This window comes from Stomoxys calcitrans, chromosome 1, assembly GCF_963082655.1.
Source record: "Stomoxys calcitrans chromosome 1, idStoCalc2.1, whole genome shotgun sequence".
Taxonomy (NCBI): Eukaryota; Metazoa; Arthropoda; class Insecta; order Diptera; family Muscidae; genus Stomoxys; species Stomoxys calcitrans.
This window is the reverse complement of record NC_081552.1, coordinates 29130109-29152020: the sequence shown is the minus strand read 5'-3', so window position 1 is coordinate 29152020 and position 21912 is coordinate 29130109. Positions and strand designations below refer to the sequence as shown.

The 21912-nt window shown below is 38.5% G+C and overlaps 1 protein-coding gene across 1 annotated transcript; it reads right to left on the bottom strand.

Annotated features, from left to right (window-relative positions):
- Positions 1 to 2950: 2950 nt before the first annotated feature.
- On the bottom strand, positions 2951 to 19935 carry LOC106095023 (battenin). Its single transcript, XM_013262268.2, has 6 exons — positions 19673 to 19935; positions 4568 to 4759; positions 4369 to 4505; positions 4138 to 4296; positions 3737 to 4073; positions 2951 to 3665 (listed from the first exon to the last, which is right to left on the bottom strand). The coding sequence occupies exons 2-6, from the start codon at positions 4742 to 4744 to the stop codon at positions 3231 to 3233; spliced, it is 1245 nt and encodes a 414-aa protein (XP_013117722.1). The 5' UTR covers positions 4745 to 4759; positions 19673 to 19935; the 3' UTR covers positions 2951 to 3230.
- Positions 19936 to 21912: the final 1977 nt, after the last annotated feature.

Sequence of the window (21912 nt, the reverse complement as noted above, 5' to 3'; positions counted from 1 at the left end):
GCCATAGTCTTCTGGTTCTGGGGGATTTAAATGCACATCACTCGTCATGGCATTTTCCCCTAGGTAACGACCAGCGTGGCATAGCTTTGGCAGAGCAGATAGATAGCTCCACGCTTTGCACGGTGAATGAGGATGCCCCCACTAGGATTACGAGGAGGTGCAGCAGCTCGCCAGACATCTCAATCGCATCCCCTGATCTCCTGAGTGACGTATGCTGGCAAGCCGTCATCTCTTTCGGGTCAGACCACCTCCCCATAATCCTCACCATCGACCGACCACCCGACTTCATAACCTCTGAGCGCCGGACGTTCATCAATTACAAGAAGGCCAATTGGACTGGCTTCAGAGAGTATACCAATCGCCGCTTCAATGAACTGCCACCCCCCTCTGATGTGCTTGTGGCCGAGAGGAAATTCCGAGACATCATCAACGCAGCAGTCGCTCGCTTTATACCAGCCGGTCGAATACCGCAAGTGCGACCCAATTTCCCGGCGCAAGCAGTGGTACTCGCAGACGAGCGTGATGGGATTCGTGCTATGGACCCCGCTAACCCCAGAATCAGCGAGCTTAATCTGGAAATAAACAGGGTAGTCAACGAACATAAGCGGAATTTGTGGCTGGAACACTTGGAGCAATGTAACTTAGGCACCGGTGCAGGCAAATTGTGGGCCACTATTAAATCTCTCTCGAACCCCGGTAGACGGGACGACAGGACCTCAGTCACTTTTGGCGAGTTAACCGTGACCGATCCGAAGAGATGCGCCAGGTTGTTCAACCGTCAATTTATTGTGCATCCCGAGAGAGACAGGGCAAGGAGGAGAGCCATTCGCCGTATTCGTGGTCTCCGAGCCGATGAACAGCCATCACAATTTACCGTGGGCGAAGTTACGAATGTCATCCGTGAGAGAGACAGGGCAAGGAGGAGAGCCATTCGCCGTATTCGTGGTCTCCGAGCCGATGAACAGCCATCACAATTTACCGTGGGCGAAGTTACGAATGTCATCCGTGGCGCCAAACCTTCCAAGGCGTTGGGCCCCGACGGAATCTCTACATTGATGCTGAAGAATCTGGATTTACCTGGAGTTGAGTACCTTACCACAGTCCTTAACCTGTCATTGAACACTCTTATAGTTCCCGATGTCTGGAAAATGGGCAGAGTGATCCCGCTACTGAAGCCTAGTAAGGACCCGAGTTTGGGGGAGTCGTACAGACCGATCTCCCTTCTCTCACCAGTGGCTAAGACGCTTGAGGCATTACTCCTCCCGAGCCTCGTAGGGGAATTTCCATTCGCCGAGCATCAACACGGATTTCGGAGACTGCACAGCACAACAACAGCTTTGCATGCCATCACCACACACATTTGCCGTGGCTTCAATCAACCCAGGCCATGTGATAGGACGGTCCTCGTGGCACTGGACCTATCGAAGGCATTCGACACGGTCAGCCATGCCAAATTATTTGAGGACATCGCCAACACGTCCCTCCAGCCAGTGGCCGCCAGTCATTTGTGGAATTTAGGGATAAGAAGTCAAAACACCGTAGAGTAAAACAGGGAGTTCCCCAAGGTGGGGTGATATCTCCGGCTCTGTTTAACCTCTACCTATCCTCCATCCCACCTCCTCCAGACGGCATAGAGATCGTATCATATGCGGACGACTGTACGATCATGGCATCAGGCCCCCCACCCATTGATGACATCTGCGATAGGTTGAACGTCTACCTCAACGAGCTTGCCTCATATTTCGTTGCAAGAAATCTGAAGATATCCGCCACCAAATCTTCAGCCACACTGTTCACTACAAATACGCGTGAGGTGAATTCTGAGCTGACTGTGATGGTCGATGGAGAAATGATTCCGACCATCAAGTGTCCCAAAATACTTGGCGTCACATTTGACAGCTCCTACACTTTCTCCCCACATGCCACAGCAATCTGCAATAAAGTCAAAAGTAGAAACAAGGTCCTCAAGTCACTCGCTGGCAGCACTTGGGGTGCAGACAAAGAAACCTTGTTGGCCACGTACAAAGCAATTGGCCGGTCTGTGGTAACTTATGCAGCGCCAGTGTGGTCACGTCAACTTTGTGACACGCAGTGGAATAATATTCAGATCTGTCAGAATGCCGCCCTCCAAACTGCGACGGGCTGTCTCCTTAGTTCTCATGTGGACCACCTCCATCAGGAGACAAAGATCCTACCAGTGCGAAGACATAACTACATGCTGTCTAAGCAATACCTTCTGGGCTGTTATCGCAGAAATCATCCAAATCATCATCTTGTGGATAGATACCCACCGCCCAGAAGCCTTAAGGTTGATCTACACGATCTAGAGCGTGAGGTCCAGCGCTACAAGAGAGAACCTCTAGATCAAGCGGCATATCAAGCGGGTCTGAACAACATTCATGCAGACACGGTAGCAGACGCGTTAATTGGCTACCGGGTGAATGTAGTCCTTGGAGAACGACCGCCACCCATTGCACCCGAAGAAATCGACCTCCCCCGGCAAACCAGAGTGGATCTGGCTCAATTACGTTCCGGCAGATGCAGCCGCCTCAATTCCCACAGAGCTAGGATTGATGCCGACGTGCAAGATGTATGTCCCGATTGTAACCAGGGACCGCACGATACACGTCACCTGTTTAACTGCCCGGCCAGACCCACTCGACTCAGACCCAGATCCCTGTGGACGCACCCCATCTTAGTCGCGGAGTTCCTGGGTCTTGACACTCAACAGAATCAAGCAGACGAAAGATAGTACACAATAAACTGCTACATCAACAACAACAACATGGTAGGTGTTGTTGTATCTTCTTGTTTTTCTTTTCTATTGAATAGAGAAAAAAGCATTCTTCGATTATTGAGCTCGGCTCGAAAGAAAAATGGAAATGAGAATTATGGGATAAAATGATCTTCGCCATAACAGGCTAAAAGAAATTTTAAGAAAACAATTCAATTTGTTTTAACTGAAGTAGATTGTAAAAGTATATATATTTTTTTTTTTACATAAATTTTTTTGTAGTCTTTGTCTTTTGTGGTTTCATACTACAAATTATTTTTTCTTCAACTTACATTTACTAAATTCTTTGTACATTCTCTAGCAATACTTTTATTTTGTGAATTTGTTTTAAATTCTTCATTTTCTCTTCTTCTTAGTTCTGTTTACAATTCTGGACAGACATAATAACTAAACAAAAACTTAACATAAGCCAAAAATCTGTTGCCTTAAATTACAACTACCATGTTATGCTTCTTACGGCAGCAGGCAGGGAACAGATAGCATTGTGAACCGGTATCGAAAGGAAACCGGCTAAAGCTATGCCATATGAATCCGATTGCACAACCATGGCCATGGCAAATTGTCTACGTCCTGGTGGTATCTCCTTGGACATTCTATAGAAGGTATTGACATAGGCACCGCCACCCAGCAAACCTTCCCACAAGACAATGGCAAAGGTTATCCAAATGCTGGGTGTATAGAAATAAATCACTTCGGTCAAGAAATAGACCACATTGATAAACTGGAAGACAGACATAAGCCAGATCTTGTCCAGCTGGAAGATATTAACCGAGGAACGTGATATAAAGACGCCAATCTGATAGTCCACATTAAGCCATCTATACTGGCTGGCTTTGTCCAAGGCGGAATTTTCAAAGAACACCAATTCAAACTAAATAAATATAGCAAAAAATTAAAAAATTTAATTAAAATGATATGACTATTCTTTTATGGCACACTTACCAATCCCTGATTAATGAAATACTCAAAGAAGTACACCAACGCCAATGGTACCATGTACTTGACCAATTCCTTGATATACACAAACTTCTCCTTAAATCCTTCCAATGGTTTTTCATCCACAATAAGTTCTTCGGTGGAATCCACATGCGTAACAGGCAAGACCTTGGAGGGCCTTCTCAATAAAATCCAAAATGACAAAGCCTCTATAAAGGGGAATATTAACATAATCAGCATAGTATCTCGGGGACTGACATCTAAGGATCTCAAGGTGGCATAGGACAGGGACCCAATAACACCAGCACCTCCAGTGCCAGAAGACCAGGTGGAAACCACATTTCTAGAGTAAGGAAAACAAAAATTCAATCAATAAAGTCCCCTTTAGGCATACCTTCATTTCTTACTTATTGTAATTCGAGGAATATGCCAAAAACGTGGTCTCTCCTATGCCCGAGCTAGCCGAAGTTATGATTACACCCAACAAAGCCATCCATTCAGCATTGGCAAAGCCCACCAGCAGAAAACCAGCTGCCGAAAAGGCCACCGCTATGCCAATGCGTATGCTAGAGAATTAAATAAAACATTCATCACCCATGCTTCAGAAAGTAAAGTTAGCCAAGGTAATGTGCACCTACTTCACCCAAAATGGAAAGAAAGGCATTATTATCTTCACAAACAACGAAGGCAATATGTCTGCTAGCAGAATAGCACCAGTTGAGACAATATGACATTGGCGACCTGATCCTGTTTCGTCTTCACTAGGAGGAGCATCCTTGAAATATATGTATTGTGAATTGTGTATTTTTAGAAAAAACATTCTTTTTCATTACTTACCTCATGAAATTGTCCTATAATATCATGGGCTGCACTCAACATTACCACATAGCCATAATTATTGCACAAACCCAAAATCCAATAGGAGGTGAGATCACGCCACAGACCCTTATCCTTACGTATTGGGTGACCTTCAGTTGGCTGGGCCACAACCACTTCATTCGAGGTGGAAGTCATTATAGGAAGGTATTACTGTAATTTCAGATAGAAAATAGAAAAGTTATTAAGGGTAAACAAAACAATTATCCGAAATCAACATATTTTATAAAAAAAACTATTTCCAAAATGACTAAATAATAAAACTAACGGACTATAATTCGAATACATAAAGGAAATAATTGTTGGGCTTAGTTACACATCTATTACCGATGAGAATTATTACTGGTTCACAGTATTATAACAATGTAAAACAAGTAAGAAGGCGTTAAGTTCGGCCGGGCCGAACTTTGGATACCCACCACCTCGGGTATATATGTGATACACATTTCGTCAAAATCCAGTGAAAAATGCATACCTTATGCCCCATAGCAGCTCTATAGATATCATCCGATTTAGACCAAATGCTTATAAGTACAAGTCATTGTTCAACCGAGAGATCTGTCTATATGGCAGCTATATCCAAATTTGGACCGATCTGGACCAAATTGACGAAGGATGTCGAAGGGCTCAACGCAACTCACTGTCCCAAATTTTAGCAAAATCGGATAATAAATGTGGCTTTTATGGGCCTAAGACCATAAATCGGAGGATCGGTCTATATGGCAGCTATATCCAAATCTGGACCGTTCTGGGCCAAATTGACGAAGAATGTTGAAGGGCCTAACACAACTCTCTGTGTCAAATTTCATCGAAATCGGATATAAAATGTGGTTTTTATGGGCCTAAGACCCTAAGTCTGAGGATCGGTCTATATGGCAGCTATATCCAAATTTGGACCGATCTGAGCCAAATTGACGAAGGATGTTGAAGGGCCCAATGCAACTCACTGTCCCAAATTTCAGCAAAATCGGATAATAAATGTGGCTTTTATGGGCCTAAGACCCTAAATCGGCGGATCGGTCTATATGGGGGCTATATCAAGATATAGTCCGATATAGCCCATCTTCGAACTTAACCTGCTTATGGACAAAAAAAGAATCTGTGCAAAATTTCAGCTCAATATCTCAATTTTTAAAGACTGTAGCGTGATTTCAACAGACAGGCGGACAGACGGACAGACGGACGGACATGTCTAGATCGTCTTAGCTTTTTACGCTGATCAAGAATATATATACTTTATAGTGTCGGAAATGGATATTTCGATGTGTTGCAAACGGAATGACAAAATGAATATACCCCCATCCTTCGGTGGTGGGTATAATAAAACAAGTAAAAGCGTGCTAAGTTCGGCCGGGCCGAATCTAATATACCCTCCACCATGGATCCCATTTGTCAAGTTCTTTGGCCGATATCTCTTTTTAGGCCAACAAAGAATAAAAGAAAATAATTGCTATGCTATTGAAGTTTTATCAAGTTATTGTCCGATTCGGCTCAAGAAGTGAAATAGGGAGATCGGTTTATATGGGAGATGTATACGGCTGTCGGTCGATTCAGTCATGGGAGAAGCAGTTGTACAAAATTTCAGCCAAATCGGTTAATAATTGCGACCTCTAGAGGCTCAAAAAGACAAGGTTCAGGTTATAGACCGATTTGAGCTATACTTAGCGGAGTGATTGGAAATCATACCAAAACACGTCGGATAAGAATTGCGCCCTCTAGTGGCTTAAGAAATCAAGATTCAAGATCGGTTTATATCGCTACTTTATCAGGCTACTTTATCAGGTATTCATACCAAAACACTTCATGCAAAATTTCAGCCAAATCGGATAAGAATTGCGCCTTCTAGTGGCTTAGGAAGTGAAAATTCAAGATCGGTTTATTTGAACCATACTTAGCACAGTAGTATGAAGTCATAATAAAACACGTCATGCTAAATTTCAGCCAAATCGGATAATAACAGCGTCCACAAGCGCCTTAAGAAGTCAAGGCCCCAGATCGGTTTAAATGTCAGCCATTACAGGTTATGTACCGATTTAAGCTTGCTATGCTATATCAGCTATACCAAGTTATGAACGGATTAAGGCCATATTTGGTTTGGTTGTTGGAGACCAAAGCGAAAGTCATTGTGCACAAATTCAGCCAAATCAGTTAAGACTTGTGTCCTATAGTGGAATATAATTGGGAGATCTCTTTACGTGAGAGCCATAGCAGGTTATGAACCAAGGACCATACTTGGTACAGCTATTGATAGTCAAACCAAAACACTTTATGCAAAATTTCAGAAGTTAGGGCAAAACATTTCATGCTAAATACGCAGTGTTTAGAAGTTAAAGCAAAACACTGCGGCTTAAGGATTCAAGATCCGAAATCGGTTTATATGGATTCTCTATCAAGTTATAAACCGATTTGGACCAAACTTGGTACAGTTGTTGACGGTCAAATAAAAATACTTCCTGCAAAATTTCAGCCAATCCCGATAATAATTGCGCCCTCTATCGGCTCAAGAATTCAAGATCGGAAATCGATCGCTATATAAAGTTATGAACCGATTTTAGCCATACTTTGTGCAGTGTTTAGAAGTTAGAGCAAAACATTTCATGCTAAATTTCAGCCAAATCGATAAATAATTGTGCCTGATAGAGGATCAAGAAGTATTTCGAGGTGTTAAAAACGGAATGACTAGATTAGTAAACCGCCATCCTATGGTGGTGGGTTAAAAAATTCACATAAATCGGTCTACCCACACGCACAACAAGAAAACGTTTGGAACATTTTTAGGGTAAACAAAATAATTTTAGTACGAAATTTCTTTAAAATTTCGTTTCAACATAAAAAACGTTAGCCATAAACGAAGCATGATTTAACTTTACTAAGTTATTTGTTTGTAAAGCCTTTGGCAGTTTCGCCTACGTTAAAAAGACGAAAAATTCCGGCAAAATTGTTTCGATAACCGCAAACTATTATTCGCTTACTGGACCAATAAGCTATAGAGAAGAAGTGATTATTTGAGCGTATAGACAAGTGATGAGCAAAAATACTCTTACTATTGCATATTACCGTGTACGTACACAAGAAAATATTCCCAAGCAAGCCCATGGGCTTGGAGATAATTGCAATTGAGTGATCATCAATGGTATACACTTTCTCACATAGACATTTTTTTCCTTTTTTTTTTAACTCAGCAAAAAGCAGTCAGTATATTGAGCAGCTCGGACGAGTGCGGATGGTAAACTCAAAAAGTGTAAATTTTTAAAGTTTCGATACAAAAATGCTGGTATGTCCAATAACAAAAATCTTTAGAGCAACATACAAATGGCTGCCAGGTACAAGAATTTTGGTTGGTTACATTACGCCATTAAGAAATATCCATCACATAGTAGGTGTTGAAATGTGCGAAAACAACAACAAAAATTTTTAGTTTTATTTATAGCAGAACGTATACAGCAGATCAATATAATCAAAACCAAAATGAGTTGTGCGAAAATGGAAGGCTTTCAATATAATCGTGTATCATAACATTGAAATAAATCCAAATATACTCCAAAATAGTTTGAATTGCCAAATTATATTTATATGAGAAGTCATAAAGCTTTTGCCCCGGATTATCAGAACCAACTTGAAAAACGATGAATTTATCTTATTTTTCTCCTTGGCCGTTTAAACCATTCGATAATGTTTGTCACACACATTTTGGGCGACTATGTTAAGACATCTGTTTCATTTCTCATGATCGCCTGTCTAGAATTAATACTCTGTACCGCAATAGTTGTGTAGGGTATAAAAAATCAAAGTCCTATATATTGCAGTACTTCCCCCTACCATTGCGAATAGAATTTCATTACAGTTTGCCATTAATATCATCAAGTGTTTGAGCTGCCACATCAATCAGTCGAAAACGATAAGAAATTCAAATGCATCTGTTCTAGTCTGACAAAATGACGTTGACGTTTAATTGCCTGTTAGCGTTTCACTGGAATTCATTAAATATTCACTACAGGTAGATGATATTCATTTCAAAACAGAAATGACCTTCAGATCACCAAAAATATTAAATTTTTTTTTTGTATTCTCAGAAGTTCAGATTTTTAAACAAAAATGACAACATATTCATGACGAGCCGCTTTTTCACAAATTAAGCTAAGCAAATAAAAATAAAGGTAAAAATGCTAATATAGGTTTATCGCATAAAACAAGCAAGAGATAAATAAGCCAACATAATAAACACCGCTAAAACAAAACAAACAAGAAAACGCGTACTAAGTTCGGCCGGGCCGAATCTTTGATACCCACCATCATGAATTCCGCTAAAAATGTACCCTTATTAACTGAGTTTGTTTTGGCAATATTATGGACTCAAGAAGTCATATCGGGATATTGGTACCTAGAGGGCCTATATCATCATATTGACGAATAAAACATAGCACTAATGTCGTAAGTCATTAGATAGGGTTTTGGGCCATATTTCAGCCAAATTAGGTGAAAATGTAGGCTTCTAAAGGCTGAAGAAGTCAATCTGTTTGTATACCGATTTATATCATACTTGGTATGGATGTTGAAAGTCATAACTCAAGTCTCTGTTCCAAATATCAGCCAAATCGGATGCAAATTGAGGCTTCTAAGGGCTCAAGTAGTCAAATCCGGTGATCGGTTTATATGGGGGTTATATCTGTTTATAGACCGATTCAGATCGTATTTGCAAGGGTGTTGAAAGTCATAACAGAATGCTTTGTGCCATATTTCAACCAAATCGGATGAAAATTGAGACTCAAGAAGATAAATGGAAAGATCGGGTTATAATTGTTTATAGACCGATTCGGATCATACTTGGCAAGGATGTTGATAGTCTTGTGTAAGTCTTTGTTCTAAATTTCAGCCAAATCGGATGAAAATTGAGGCTTCTAGGGGATGCAAATCCGGTGATTGGTTTATATGGGGGTTATATCTGTTTATAGACTGATTCGGATAACACTTGGCATGGATTTTGAAAGTCATTAGACAAGTCTTTGTTCCATATTTCAGCCAAATCGGATGAAAATGGTTGCTTTTAGAGGCTCCCATATGGCCCATTTGCAATCCCCAACGATCTACATCAATAGGAAGTATTTGTGCAAAATTTCAAGCGGCTAGCTTTACGCGTTTGACCGCTATCGTGATTTCGACAGACGAACGGACGGACGGACATGGCTAGATACACCCAGAATGTCGCGACGATTCAAAATATATGTACTTTATAGGATCGCAAATTAATATTTCGAGATGTTTCAAACTGAATGACTAGATTAGTATACCCCCATCCCATGGTGTTGGTTATAAAAAACAATTGGCGTCACAACAAAATATTCGTACTGAAAACCAAATTAAACTTTCCCGGCAGTAAATTTGCTAAAAAAAAACTGGCAACGTGCAAGTTTCTGTCTCGTTCATTTGTTCTACCAAACGGAAGTCATACCCAACAGAATATTTATATTGAATATTGTAAGGTTGATTGACTATATACAGAGTCGAACATACATCTAGCTACATGATCAAAGGTCAATGAGCGTTTAGTGGCGGGTGGTTGAACATTTAGAATTTTAAATTAGTTGGTGTTATTAGTACTTTTCGATATGGCTCGTTAGTAGAAATGGGTATATATATACCTTTTTTTATACCCTCCACCATAGGATGGTGGTATACTTATTTCGTTATTCCGCTGGTAACACCTCTATATATACGTCTGAGTATACATATAAAGTATACATATGTTCTTGATCGTCCGTTGATCCGTTCGTCCGTCCGTCTGTCTGTCGAAAGCACGCTAACTTTCGAAGGAATAAAGCTAGGGGCTTGAACTTAATTCTGTTGAAATTGTAAATGAGCCAAATCGGTCCATGTTTTGATAGAGCTGCTATATAAACCGATCTTAGGTATTGATTTCTTATCCGATTTGGCTGAAATTTTGCATAAGGTGTTCTGTTACGACTTCCAACAATTGTGCTAAGTATAGTCTAAATCAGTCCAGAACTTGATATAGCTGCCTTATAAACTGTTCTCCCGATTAGAATTCTTGAGCTTCTAGAGGGCGCAATTCTTATCCCATTTCGTTGAAACTTTGCATATCTCGTTTTGATATGACTTCCAACAACTGTGACAAGTATGATTTAAATCTGTCTATAATCTTATATAGCCGCCATATAAACCGAGCTCCCAATTTAACTTTCTGAGCCTTTTCGGGGGTTCGGTCTAAATGGCAGCTATATCCAAATATGGTTCTATCTGGGCGACATTCAACAAAAAAGTGTAGAGGGTTATAAAAACTCACTGTTTCAGATTTCATAAAATTGGATGAAAAATGCTCCTTTTATAGGCTCAGTTCTCTATAACGGGGGATCGGTCTGTATGGTAGCTATATCCAGATATGGTCCGATCTAGACGATATTCAAAAAAAGGTGCAGAGGGGTACTAGAACTCACTATTTCAGATTCCATAAAAATCGGATGAAAAATGCTCCTTTTATATGATCAATACTCTATATGGGGAGATCGGTCTGTATCTCAGCTATAAGCATAATATGTTCCGATCTTCCAGAGGGGTACCAAACCTTGCTGTGCCAAATTTCATCGAAATCGGAGGAAAAATTATCCTTTTTATATGCTCAATATTCTATATCGGGATATCGGTCTGTATGGCAGCTATATCCAAATATGGTCCGGTCTGGACGATATTCAACAAAAAGGTGTACCAAAACTCGCTGTTTCAGATTTTATCAAAATTAGATGTAAAAGGCTCCTTTTATAGGCTCAATACTCAATATCGGGAGATCGGTCTGTATGGCAGCTGTATATGGCCCGATCCCATATATATGAGAGCTATATCGAAATCTGAACGGATTTTTTCCAATTATAGTAGGCTTCGTGTTGTTCGTCCGATTTGCAGTAATAATGCAATAAATGGTCATTTGTTAACCGATTCCCTTGAAATTTGGTAGAAAGTCCTTTCTACGAAATTTCAAGGGAATCGTCCGATTTTCAATCCTGAGCCATTGCAAGCGCATTTATTCACCAATATTTTCAAAAAATTTTACAACGCCTTCCTCGATGATATCCACAATATCTATAAAGTTAAGTCGAAATCGGTTCAGATTTAGATATAGCTCCCATGTATATATTCGTCCGATTTTGAGAAATATTGCAATAAAGTGCTCATTTGTTAACCGATTCTTTCGAAATTGGGTAGGAAGGATTTTTTTTATGACTTTTAATATTAATGGTGAATTTTATAGAAATCGGTTCAGATATAGCTGCCATACATATCTATCGCCCGATTTTCACTCCTTTACCCACTGCAAGCGCATTTATTGACCAATCTACCCAAAATTTTGTACAATGCTTTCCTCGACAACTACCACAATATCTGAGAAGTTTGCTTAACATCGGTTCAGATTTAGATATAGCTCTCATATCGTCCGATTTTGAGGAATATTGCATAAAGTGCTCATTTGTTAACCGGTTCTCTCGAAATTCACCAGGGAGGATTTTCTTATGACTCTCGACATTACTGATGAATTCCATAGTAATCGGTCCACATTTAGATATGGCTGCCATATATATTTATCGCCCGATTTTCACTACAAGAACCACTGCAAGCTCATTTATTGACCAATCACAACGCTGTCCTCCCATATATATTTTCGTCAGATTTTGGGTTATTTGCAATAATGTTGTCATTTGTCAACCATAATTATTACAAATTGAATATATTTGCTCCAAATTTGATACGGATCGTTTTATAACCCGTCTGAAAACTTCCGCCGAGGTCCATTAAAATTGGTTCAGAATTGGATAAAGCTCCCACATTATACTTATAGGGTAGGTGTAGGGTATAATACAGTCGGCACCTCCCGAATTTGGCCTTCCTTACTGGCTAAGCATCTTTCCGGTGTTCTCCCACTGTGCATTTGCCACAATTTTCTAATCAATCAACATGATAATTCTGTGAAATGATCTGATTTATCTCATTCAGTCCCACTATTTTTCTTAGACACGAGCGCTTTTTTCCCTTATTTCTGTATTGCAACTTTTTTTTACCTAATTTAAAAATAAATTATTTTACTGCCAACTTGCGAGTATTCTTTGCTAAGACATTGAACTTGTTTGTTCTATTTCCCTATAATCTATAAATCCCCCTTTCTCTATTCCTATTGACTAGAAATGTTGTTAAAAAAAAAAAAAAAAAACTACAAAATTGCATTCGGTTCAACGTTTTAGTATAGACATGTGAAATTGCTGGGGTTTTTATTGCCTATTTGCCGTTGAATTTAATACCTTAACACTTTGATGAGGGGAATCACATGTTGATAATGATGATAAATTAGTTACAAATTATATGCAAAATGTCAACAAATTACACACAGGGCAAAAAGTGTTGATAAAAAGTTGATAAATAGTGCGCAAATACAAGTTTAAGTACCACTGATATTGATTCTAAAAATAATAAAACAAGATTTTATAATAATTCAAGATGTACTACGATTGGGTTAGGTTGAAAAGAAGATGCGTATATTAATCCGTCCCATGGCCCTATGGACATACACCAGAGCCTGTAATTGGCTTGTTTTGAGCTCTAAATGTACCAAGACTAAGCCAGTTTTAGTTTATTGTTGTGAATACAGAACATCAATTTAAGATGTCACTCTATATATATTATATTGATTTATACAAATATGCGACTATACAAAAGTAGGCTCGGGTTTAACTGGCCCATAGTAGAACAAAAGCTCAACATTTTTGAAAGAAGAGACGTACGAAATATAAAATAGAAATAGCCTCGATGTACATCAGAGAGCCCTGGAGTGAACTTCGGGGAGCCTATTGGTACACCGATGGAATAAGGACGATACTTTGCCAATACCGGCTGGTATTGTTTTATTCGCGTTTTTAGCAAATATTTTTAAAACCATTTTAATACCAGACTAAAGATCTCTTTGGACGATGCTATGATGGAGTATTACAATAAAAACCACTTCTGGGAACTCATGCACACGGAATCAATTGCTGAATACAAATAATAGAAGTTGATTACGGTGTAACATTATAAATTAAACAAGTAAAAGCGTGCTGGGCCGAATCTTATATACCCTCCACCATTGAGCGCATTTGTCAGTTCTTTTCCCGGCATCTCTTCTTAGGCAAAAAATGATATAAGAAAAGATTTGCTCTGCTATTAGAGCGATATCAAGATATGATCCGGTTTAGACCACAATTAAATTATATGTTGGGGCCTCAAAAAGTAAAATATATGGGAGCTGTATCGGGCTATAAACAGATTCTGACCCTAACAAACACGTATGTTGATGGTCATGAGAGGATCCGTCGTACAAAATTTCAGGCAAATCGGATAAGAATTGCGCTCTCTAGAGGCCCAAGAAGTCAAGACCCAAGATCGGTTTTTATGGCAGCTACATCAGGTTATGAACCGATTTGAACCATACTTGGCACAGTTATTGGATATCATAGCAAAACACGTCGTGCAAAATTTCATCCCAATCGGATAAGAATTGTGCCCTCTAGAGGCTCAAGAAGTCAAGACCCAAGATCGATTTATATGGCAGCTATATCAGGTTATGAACCGATTTGAACCATACTTGGCACAGTTGTTGGATATAATAACAAAACACGTTGTGCAAAATTTTATTCCAATCGGATAAGAATTGCGCACGCTAGAGGCTCAAGAAGTCAAGACCCAAGATCGGTTTATATGGCAGCTATATCAGGTTATGGACCGATTTGAACTATACTTGGCGCAGTTGTTGGATATCATAACAAAACACGTCGTGCAAAATTTCATTCCAATCGGATAAGAATTGCGCACTCTAGAGGCTCAAGAAGTCAAGACCCAAGATCGGTTTATATGGCAGCTATATCAAAACATGGACCGATATGGTCCATTTACAATACCAACCGACCTACACTAATAAGAAGTATTTGTGCAAAATTTCAAGCGGCTAGCTGTACTCCTTCGGAAGTTAGCGTGCTTTCGACAGACAGACGGACGGACGGACGGACGGACAGACGGACGGACATGGCTAGATCGACATAAAATGTCACGACGATCAAGAATATATATACTTTATGGGGTCTCAGACGAATGTTTCGAGTAGTTACAAACAGAATGACGAAATTAGTATACTCCCCATCTTATGGTGGAGGGTATAATAATCTTCAATGGTTTCTTTATTTTAGTTCATTAACGGGTGGGATATACTAGTGACAACGAGTTTGGTATTAAAACAATATCGGTTTGGTACCAAAAACAATAACAGTTTGGTATTAACAACAATTCTTTAACTTATAACGAACAGAATTTAGTTAAATTTGTTGACAAAAACTCGTTTGCACTACGACTATTTTATTCTCTAATTCCAAGTTAGCAGATATCGTTATCTGTTGATGAATCGACAAAAACTATAAATAATTCTTCTCATAGCCTGATATTCTTCTTATTTTTATACCCACCACCATAGAATGGGGGTTTACTAATGATGTCATTCCTTTTGTAACACCTCGAAATGTTCATCTAAGACCCCATAAAGTATACATACATATATTGTTTCTCGTTGGTCGAACGCGTAAAGCTAGCCCCTTGAAATGTGTTTCAGATACTTAATATTGATGTAGGTCGTTGTGGATTGCAAATGGGTCATATCGGTTCAGATTTTGATGTAGTTCCCATATAAACCGATCTCCCGATTTGACTTCTTGAGCCCCTGGAAGCCGAAATTTTTGTTCGATTGGTCTGAAATTTATCACATAGTGTTCGTTTATGACTTCCAATAACTGTGCTAACTAAGTACGGTCAAAATCGGTTTATAAGCTAATATAGCTCCCATATATACCGATATCCCGATTTGACTCCCTGAGCCGCTGAAATTGGCTGAAATATAGCATGTAGTGTTCTGTTATGACTTCCAACAACTGTGCCAAATACGGTCCAAATCGGTCTGCAACCTGATGTAGCACCCATATAAACCGATCTCCCGATTTGACTTCTTGAGCCCTTACAAGCCGCAATTTTTGTCCGATTTGGCTGAAGCATTCTGAGTCGATTTAGCCATGTCCAACCTACTGTCGTCTGTCTGTCGAAGACACGCTTTCTTTCGAAGGAACAAAGCTAGGCACTTGAAATTTTGCACAAACACTTCCAACTAGTGTAGGTCAGTTGGGGTTGTAAATGGACCATATCAGTTCAGGTTTTCATATGGTTCTTCTTGAGCCTCTAGAGGGCGTAATTATTGTCCGAATTGGCTGAAATTTTGCACATCAACTTTCCCAATGACTTCCGACAGATGCACTCGATATGAATAGAATCGGTCTAAAGCTAGATAAAGCTCCCATATAAACCACTCTCCCGAATATAATTCATTAGCCGCTAGATGGCGCAATACTTCATCATTGTGAAATTTTGCACAATGGCTTCTACTATGGTCTTCAACAACCAAGCCAAGTATGGCCCGAATTAATCTATATCCCGATATAACTCCAATAGCATAGAAATTATCCTTTGTTTGCCTTCCGGCAAGGAACTTGACAAATGCGACCCATGGTGTGGGGTATATTAGATTCAGCCTCGGCCAAACTTAGCATATATTTACTTGTTAATTTAAAAATAGATTATGCTTGTTGAAAGTAACGTCAAGTTCATTTTAATGTTGAAGCTTAATTCAAACTAAAATGTTTACCAATCATAAGCAGATCTCAGTTGGTAACACAAACTCATTTAGAGTTTATTTGGCATTATTTTGATGTTATGATACACGATTATAAAGGGTGATTTTTTTGAGGTTAGGATTTTCATGCATTAGTATTTGACAGATCACGTGGGATTTCAGACATGGTGTCAAAGAGAAAGATGCTCAGTATGCTTTGAAATTTCATCATGAATAGACTTACTAACGAGCAACGCTTGCAAATCATTGAATTTTATTACCAAAATCAGTGTTCGGTTCGAAATGTGTTCAAATTTTGACAAATTTTGTTCAGCGATGAGGCTCATTTCTGGTTGAATGGCTACGTAAATAAGCAAAATTGCCGCATTTGGAGTGAAGAGCAACCAGAAGCCGTTCAAGAACTGCCCATGCATCCCGAAAAATGCACTGTTTGGTGTGGTTTGTACGCTGGTGGAATCATTGGACCGTATTTTTTTCAAAGATGCTGTTGGACGCAACGTTACGGTGAATGAACACATTTCGAAACGAACACTGATTTTGGTAATAAAATTCAATGATTTGCAAGCGTTGCTCGTTAGTTAGTCTATTCATGATGAAATGTCAAAGCATACTGAGCATCTTTCTCTTTGACACCATGTCTGAAATCCCACGTGATCTGTCAAATACTAATGCATGAAAATCCTAACCTCAAAAAAATCACCCTATATTAAACGCCTTCCACAACTTCATTTTACTACGATCTGCTGAATGCGCTACGCTATAAATAAAAAAACAAACAAAAAGTTCTTATGAGACCTGCTGCTTTCGCAAATTTAAATACATACTTTGGCATGGATATTTCCTTTTTCGTAAATAATACCAAATGATGTATGCGCCTTAGAAGTTGTTGTTGTGTTTTCTTGTAACTAATAGCCATTTGTCTGTTCTCTAATGATTTTTGTCATTTGAGAGATAATGTTATCATTCCGTTAGTAACATATCGAAATATTGATCTGAGACCCAACAAAATATTTAAAAGGTAATTTTAAGCTATTATCTCTTTGGCATCACTGGTTTAAACACCTCACGCACATTTCGTGTTATGTTTTATTGTCAAACACCTTCGTTTGGCCTACAGTTTAACCATGAATCGTCTTACAAACGAACAGCGCTTGCAAATTATGGACATATTGAGAGGCGAGTTCGGTGAGGCGAGTTCATGTTCGGGGCTGGTCAATTTGTTGCCAAGATTGTGCGATTTACCGCCTTTAGACTATTTTTTGTGGGGCAATGCCTAAGCTCATGTCTATCCAGACAAGCCCTCTTCAATTGTCGCATTGGAAGACAACATTGAAGCATTTAGTCGTGAGATACCGGCCGAAATTTTGGAAAGAGTATTCCGAAATTGGAATAAAGGATGGACCATTCGAGACGGAGTCACGGTCAACATTTGCATGAAATAATTAAATTATATGGACCGTACTATCGATTCTAATAAAGATTTCATGTATTTTATGTTTTTTTTTTTTTTTTAACTTTCCTATAACTCTTAAAAAGTTACCCTTTTTATACCCACCACCGAAGGATGGGGGTATATTCATTTTGTCATTCCGTTTGCAACACATCGAAATATCCATTTCCGACCCTATAAAGTATATATATTCTTGATCAGCGTAAAAATCTAAGACGATCTAAACATGTCCGTCCGTCTGTCCGTCTGTCTGTTGAAATCACGCTAAACTGAAATTTTGCATAGATTCTTTTTTTGTCCATAAGCAGGTTAAGTTCAAAGATGGGCTATATCGGACTATATCTTGATATAGCCCCCATATAGACCGATCCGCCGATTTAGGGTCTTAGGCCCTTAAAAGCCACATTTATTATCCGATTTTGCTGAAATTTGGGGCAGTAAGTTGTGTTAAGCCCTGTTAAGCCAGATTTCGCTATAGGTGCCATATAGACCGATCCTCCGATTTAGGGTCTAAGGCCCATAAAAGCCACATTTATTATCCGATTTCGCTGAAACTTGGGACAGTGAGCTGTGTTAGGCCATTCGATTTCCTTTGTTAATATGGCCTAGATCGGCTCAGACTTAGATATATACATAAATATATACCGATCCTCCGATTTACCAACCGACCTCTTCTTAGTGTAGGTCGGTTGGTATTGGAAATGGGCCATATCGGTCCATGTTTTGATATAGCTGCCATATAAACCGATCTTGGATCTCGCAATTCTCATCCAATTTGAATGATATTTTGCACATAGTGTTTTGATACCACTTCCAACAACTGTGCGAAGTATGGTTCAAATCGGTCCATAACTTGATATAGCTGCCATATAAACCGATCTGGGATCTTGACTTCTTAAGCCTCTAGAGAGCGCAATTCTCATCCGTTTTGGCACAAATTTTGTACAACGGCTTCTCTCATGCCCTTCAACATACGTATTCTATATGTTCTGAATCAACCTATAGCTTGATACAGCTCCCATATGAACCGATCTGCCGATTTTGCTTCTTGAGCCCCGAATCGAACTGTAACTTGATAAAGCTCCTCCTCCTCCGTCGTTATTCATTATTCTTTGTTTGCCTAGAAAGAGATACTGCGCAAAGAACTCGACAGATGCGATCCATGGTGGAGGGCATATAAGATTTGGCTCGGCCGTACTTAGCACGCTCTTACTTGTTTTATATTAATTTTATATACCACGTTAAAGGAAATGTATATTAATCTCATTAATCAAATTAACCTCCGACAAAGTAAGACTAGGAATGACCTCAACTTAATATTATTGCTGACTTTATTATTCTGCAATCTTCCAGGTTTATTTTAATTTATTAATATGCTACTGTTCTAATTTAATTAGCAGCATGGTTTTTTTCGAAATTTTTAATTGCTAAAATTGGTCTCATTTGTCACAATTTTGATTTGACTCGTTTCGACTCCTTCGTAAGGGGTGGTCGTCATCAGAAATCTTCAGTTGTGAAGTTTGTGAATTTTAGGAAAAAAAATTTTCCAACCATTTTTTATTTGCAAATACAGGTTTCTTTCTATAAACTCATTTCTATTAATTTGACTTCAATTTGATTTTTTTCTTTTTTTTTTTTTCAATAAAATAAATTTTCGTTAAAGAAAAATTTTGTTGCCTTTCAATTATTTTTGATTTTCGCTTTTCTTAAAACAAAAGTATTTTCTGAAGTTTCCAATATTTAAACAAATTTTCAACTATTATTATTTCACTACTTCACTATGAAATATCAATGATCTCCTACGTTAAAATGATGTTTTTGTTTTCTTTTTAAAATTTGTAAGGCACTGTGTCATATGATGAATGTATGTCAACTTTTCACAGACTCATTCATATTATCCGTTATCACTCACGTTTTTCTTTTAATATTTTTGGTTTTGTTTATTTTATAGTAGATATCGAGTTTTTTTTATTACACCCGAGACTTTTTGCTCTGTTCTTCCTGTAAAACGATATACAATTGAATGCAATTTTTATAATGTTCACCAATACCCCGTGTTTGCCTTATTTATGAAAAAATTGTCGTATTATTTTTAAAATGTGAATATGCTATGTCGTCCGCCGCGCCATACGACACTTTGCAGCGAGTCACAAAATGTAACTGAAATACCGAACACAAATGTGGAACCCAACTACAATAAAATCATAAACAGCACAATGATGGTTAGCTGCTACTCACAAGCAAGCAAGCCATTCGTTGGCTAGTAGTCATCGATCGTTAAGTGTCAAGTGCGTACTCTCTTTTGTATATAAAAGAGAAACCATAACAGTTAATTTACACTCATCTCATTTATTTTTGTTTGTATGCAGTCTCTTTGCTCTTCCCTTCAATCTCAGCAGTGTTTGTTGAACAATTTAACAATTAAGAAGTCTTAAAAAGTCGTTTATGAAACAAATTATCACTTGTTTAATTGTTGTCTTTGTTAAATGTTAATATAAATAGGAACATAATCTTATTGTATGTCAAATACCATATGCCCACGCATTGGCTAATGCTCTAGTTAAGTAATTTTATATTTACCTTTTCCCTCCAAACATTTTCTATCGTGCGAGTCACTAAATCTGCACTCAAGGAAGTTGAAAACAATCTCAGGCGATATCATTTTTTACTCTAATTAGTGTCTCGGTACGGGAGAAAACGTGCCACTTGGCGATATATACCCATAAGTGACTAAATAGGGACTAAAAAAAGTGTAAAATTCGATTATCAACGTCATTTATAAAAATAAATTTTTATTTGCCAAATGTTTCTTTTCTTTTTACCTTTTAGAGTGAGGCTAATTTTTATTTCTCTTTCTAATTTATTTCTTTTCCAAATCAAGATTAATAATCGAAGATTTTATTTGCAATGATTTTCCCTGACTGGGATTTGAACAGCCAACCTTAGGATTGTGAGGCGTATGCTATCCCTCTGTGCTACCGGCCTTTCTTTATTACAGAAGGCTAAGTTAACATACATTCTCTTGTTTGAGGTTTTTTAAATTAGCGTCTAAAACAACAACAAAAAATCTATTTTTAAATTTGCAGCAACAACAGTTGATTATGAGAAACTAATTAGCGAAACATGAATGATAGAATTCCGACAGTAATGTATTTTGTTGTTGTAAATCTTGAAATCTCTACAAACTATCATACAAAAGGACCTAAAAAGTGACTATTCTGGGAGGGAGTGAGAAAGTCACTTCCAAATGTTTGGAGGGTTATAAGCTTTCACAGATATTTGCATGTATGCTGGTTATAGAGTTACCATGCATATGTAAAAATAATCTAATTTTATGTATTTAAATATCGTACACAAGAAAAAAAAAACAGATAAAAAGGCGTAAAGTTAAATCAAGAACTTTGGATACCCACTACCTCGGGTATATATGTAAACCACCTTTCATCAAAATTCGGTGAAACTTTCATACCTTATGCCCCATATCAGTTATTGGACCGATTTGGACCAAATACTAATAAGTACAGTAGCTATATCTAAAAATAAACCGACCTGAACCATATTCGACACGGATGTCGAAAGCCTATCATAAGTCACTGTGTCAAATTTCAGTGAAATCGGACAATAAATGCCTCTTTTATGGGCCCAAAACTTTAAATTGAGAGATCGGTCTATATGGCAGCTATATTCAAATCTGGACCGATCTGAGCGAAATTGAAGAAGGACGTCGAAGAGCCTAACGTAACTCACTGTCTCAAGTTTCAGCGACATCGGACAATAAATGCGTCTTTTATGGCCCCAAAACCTAAAACCTAGATATCGGTCTATATGGCAGCTATATCCAAATCTGAACCGATCTGTGCGATATTGCAGAAATGTGTTAAGGGGCTTAATTTAACTCACTGTCTCAAATTTCGGCGACATCGGACAATAAATGAGCATTTTATGGGCACAAAACCTTAAACCAAGAAATCGGTCTATATGGCAGCTATATCCAAATCTGAACCGATCTGAGCAAAATTAAAAAATAATGTCGAAGAGCCTAGGACAATTCACTGTCCCAAATTTCAGCAACATCGGACAATAAATGCGACTTTTATGGCCCCAAAACCTAAAACCTAGATATCGGTCTATATGGCAGCTATATCCAAATCT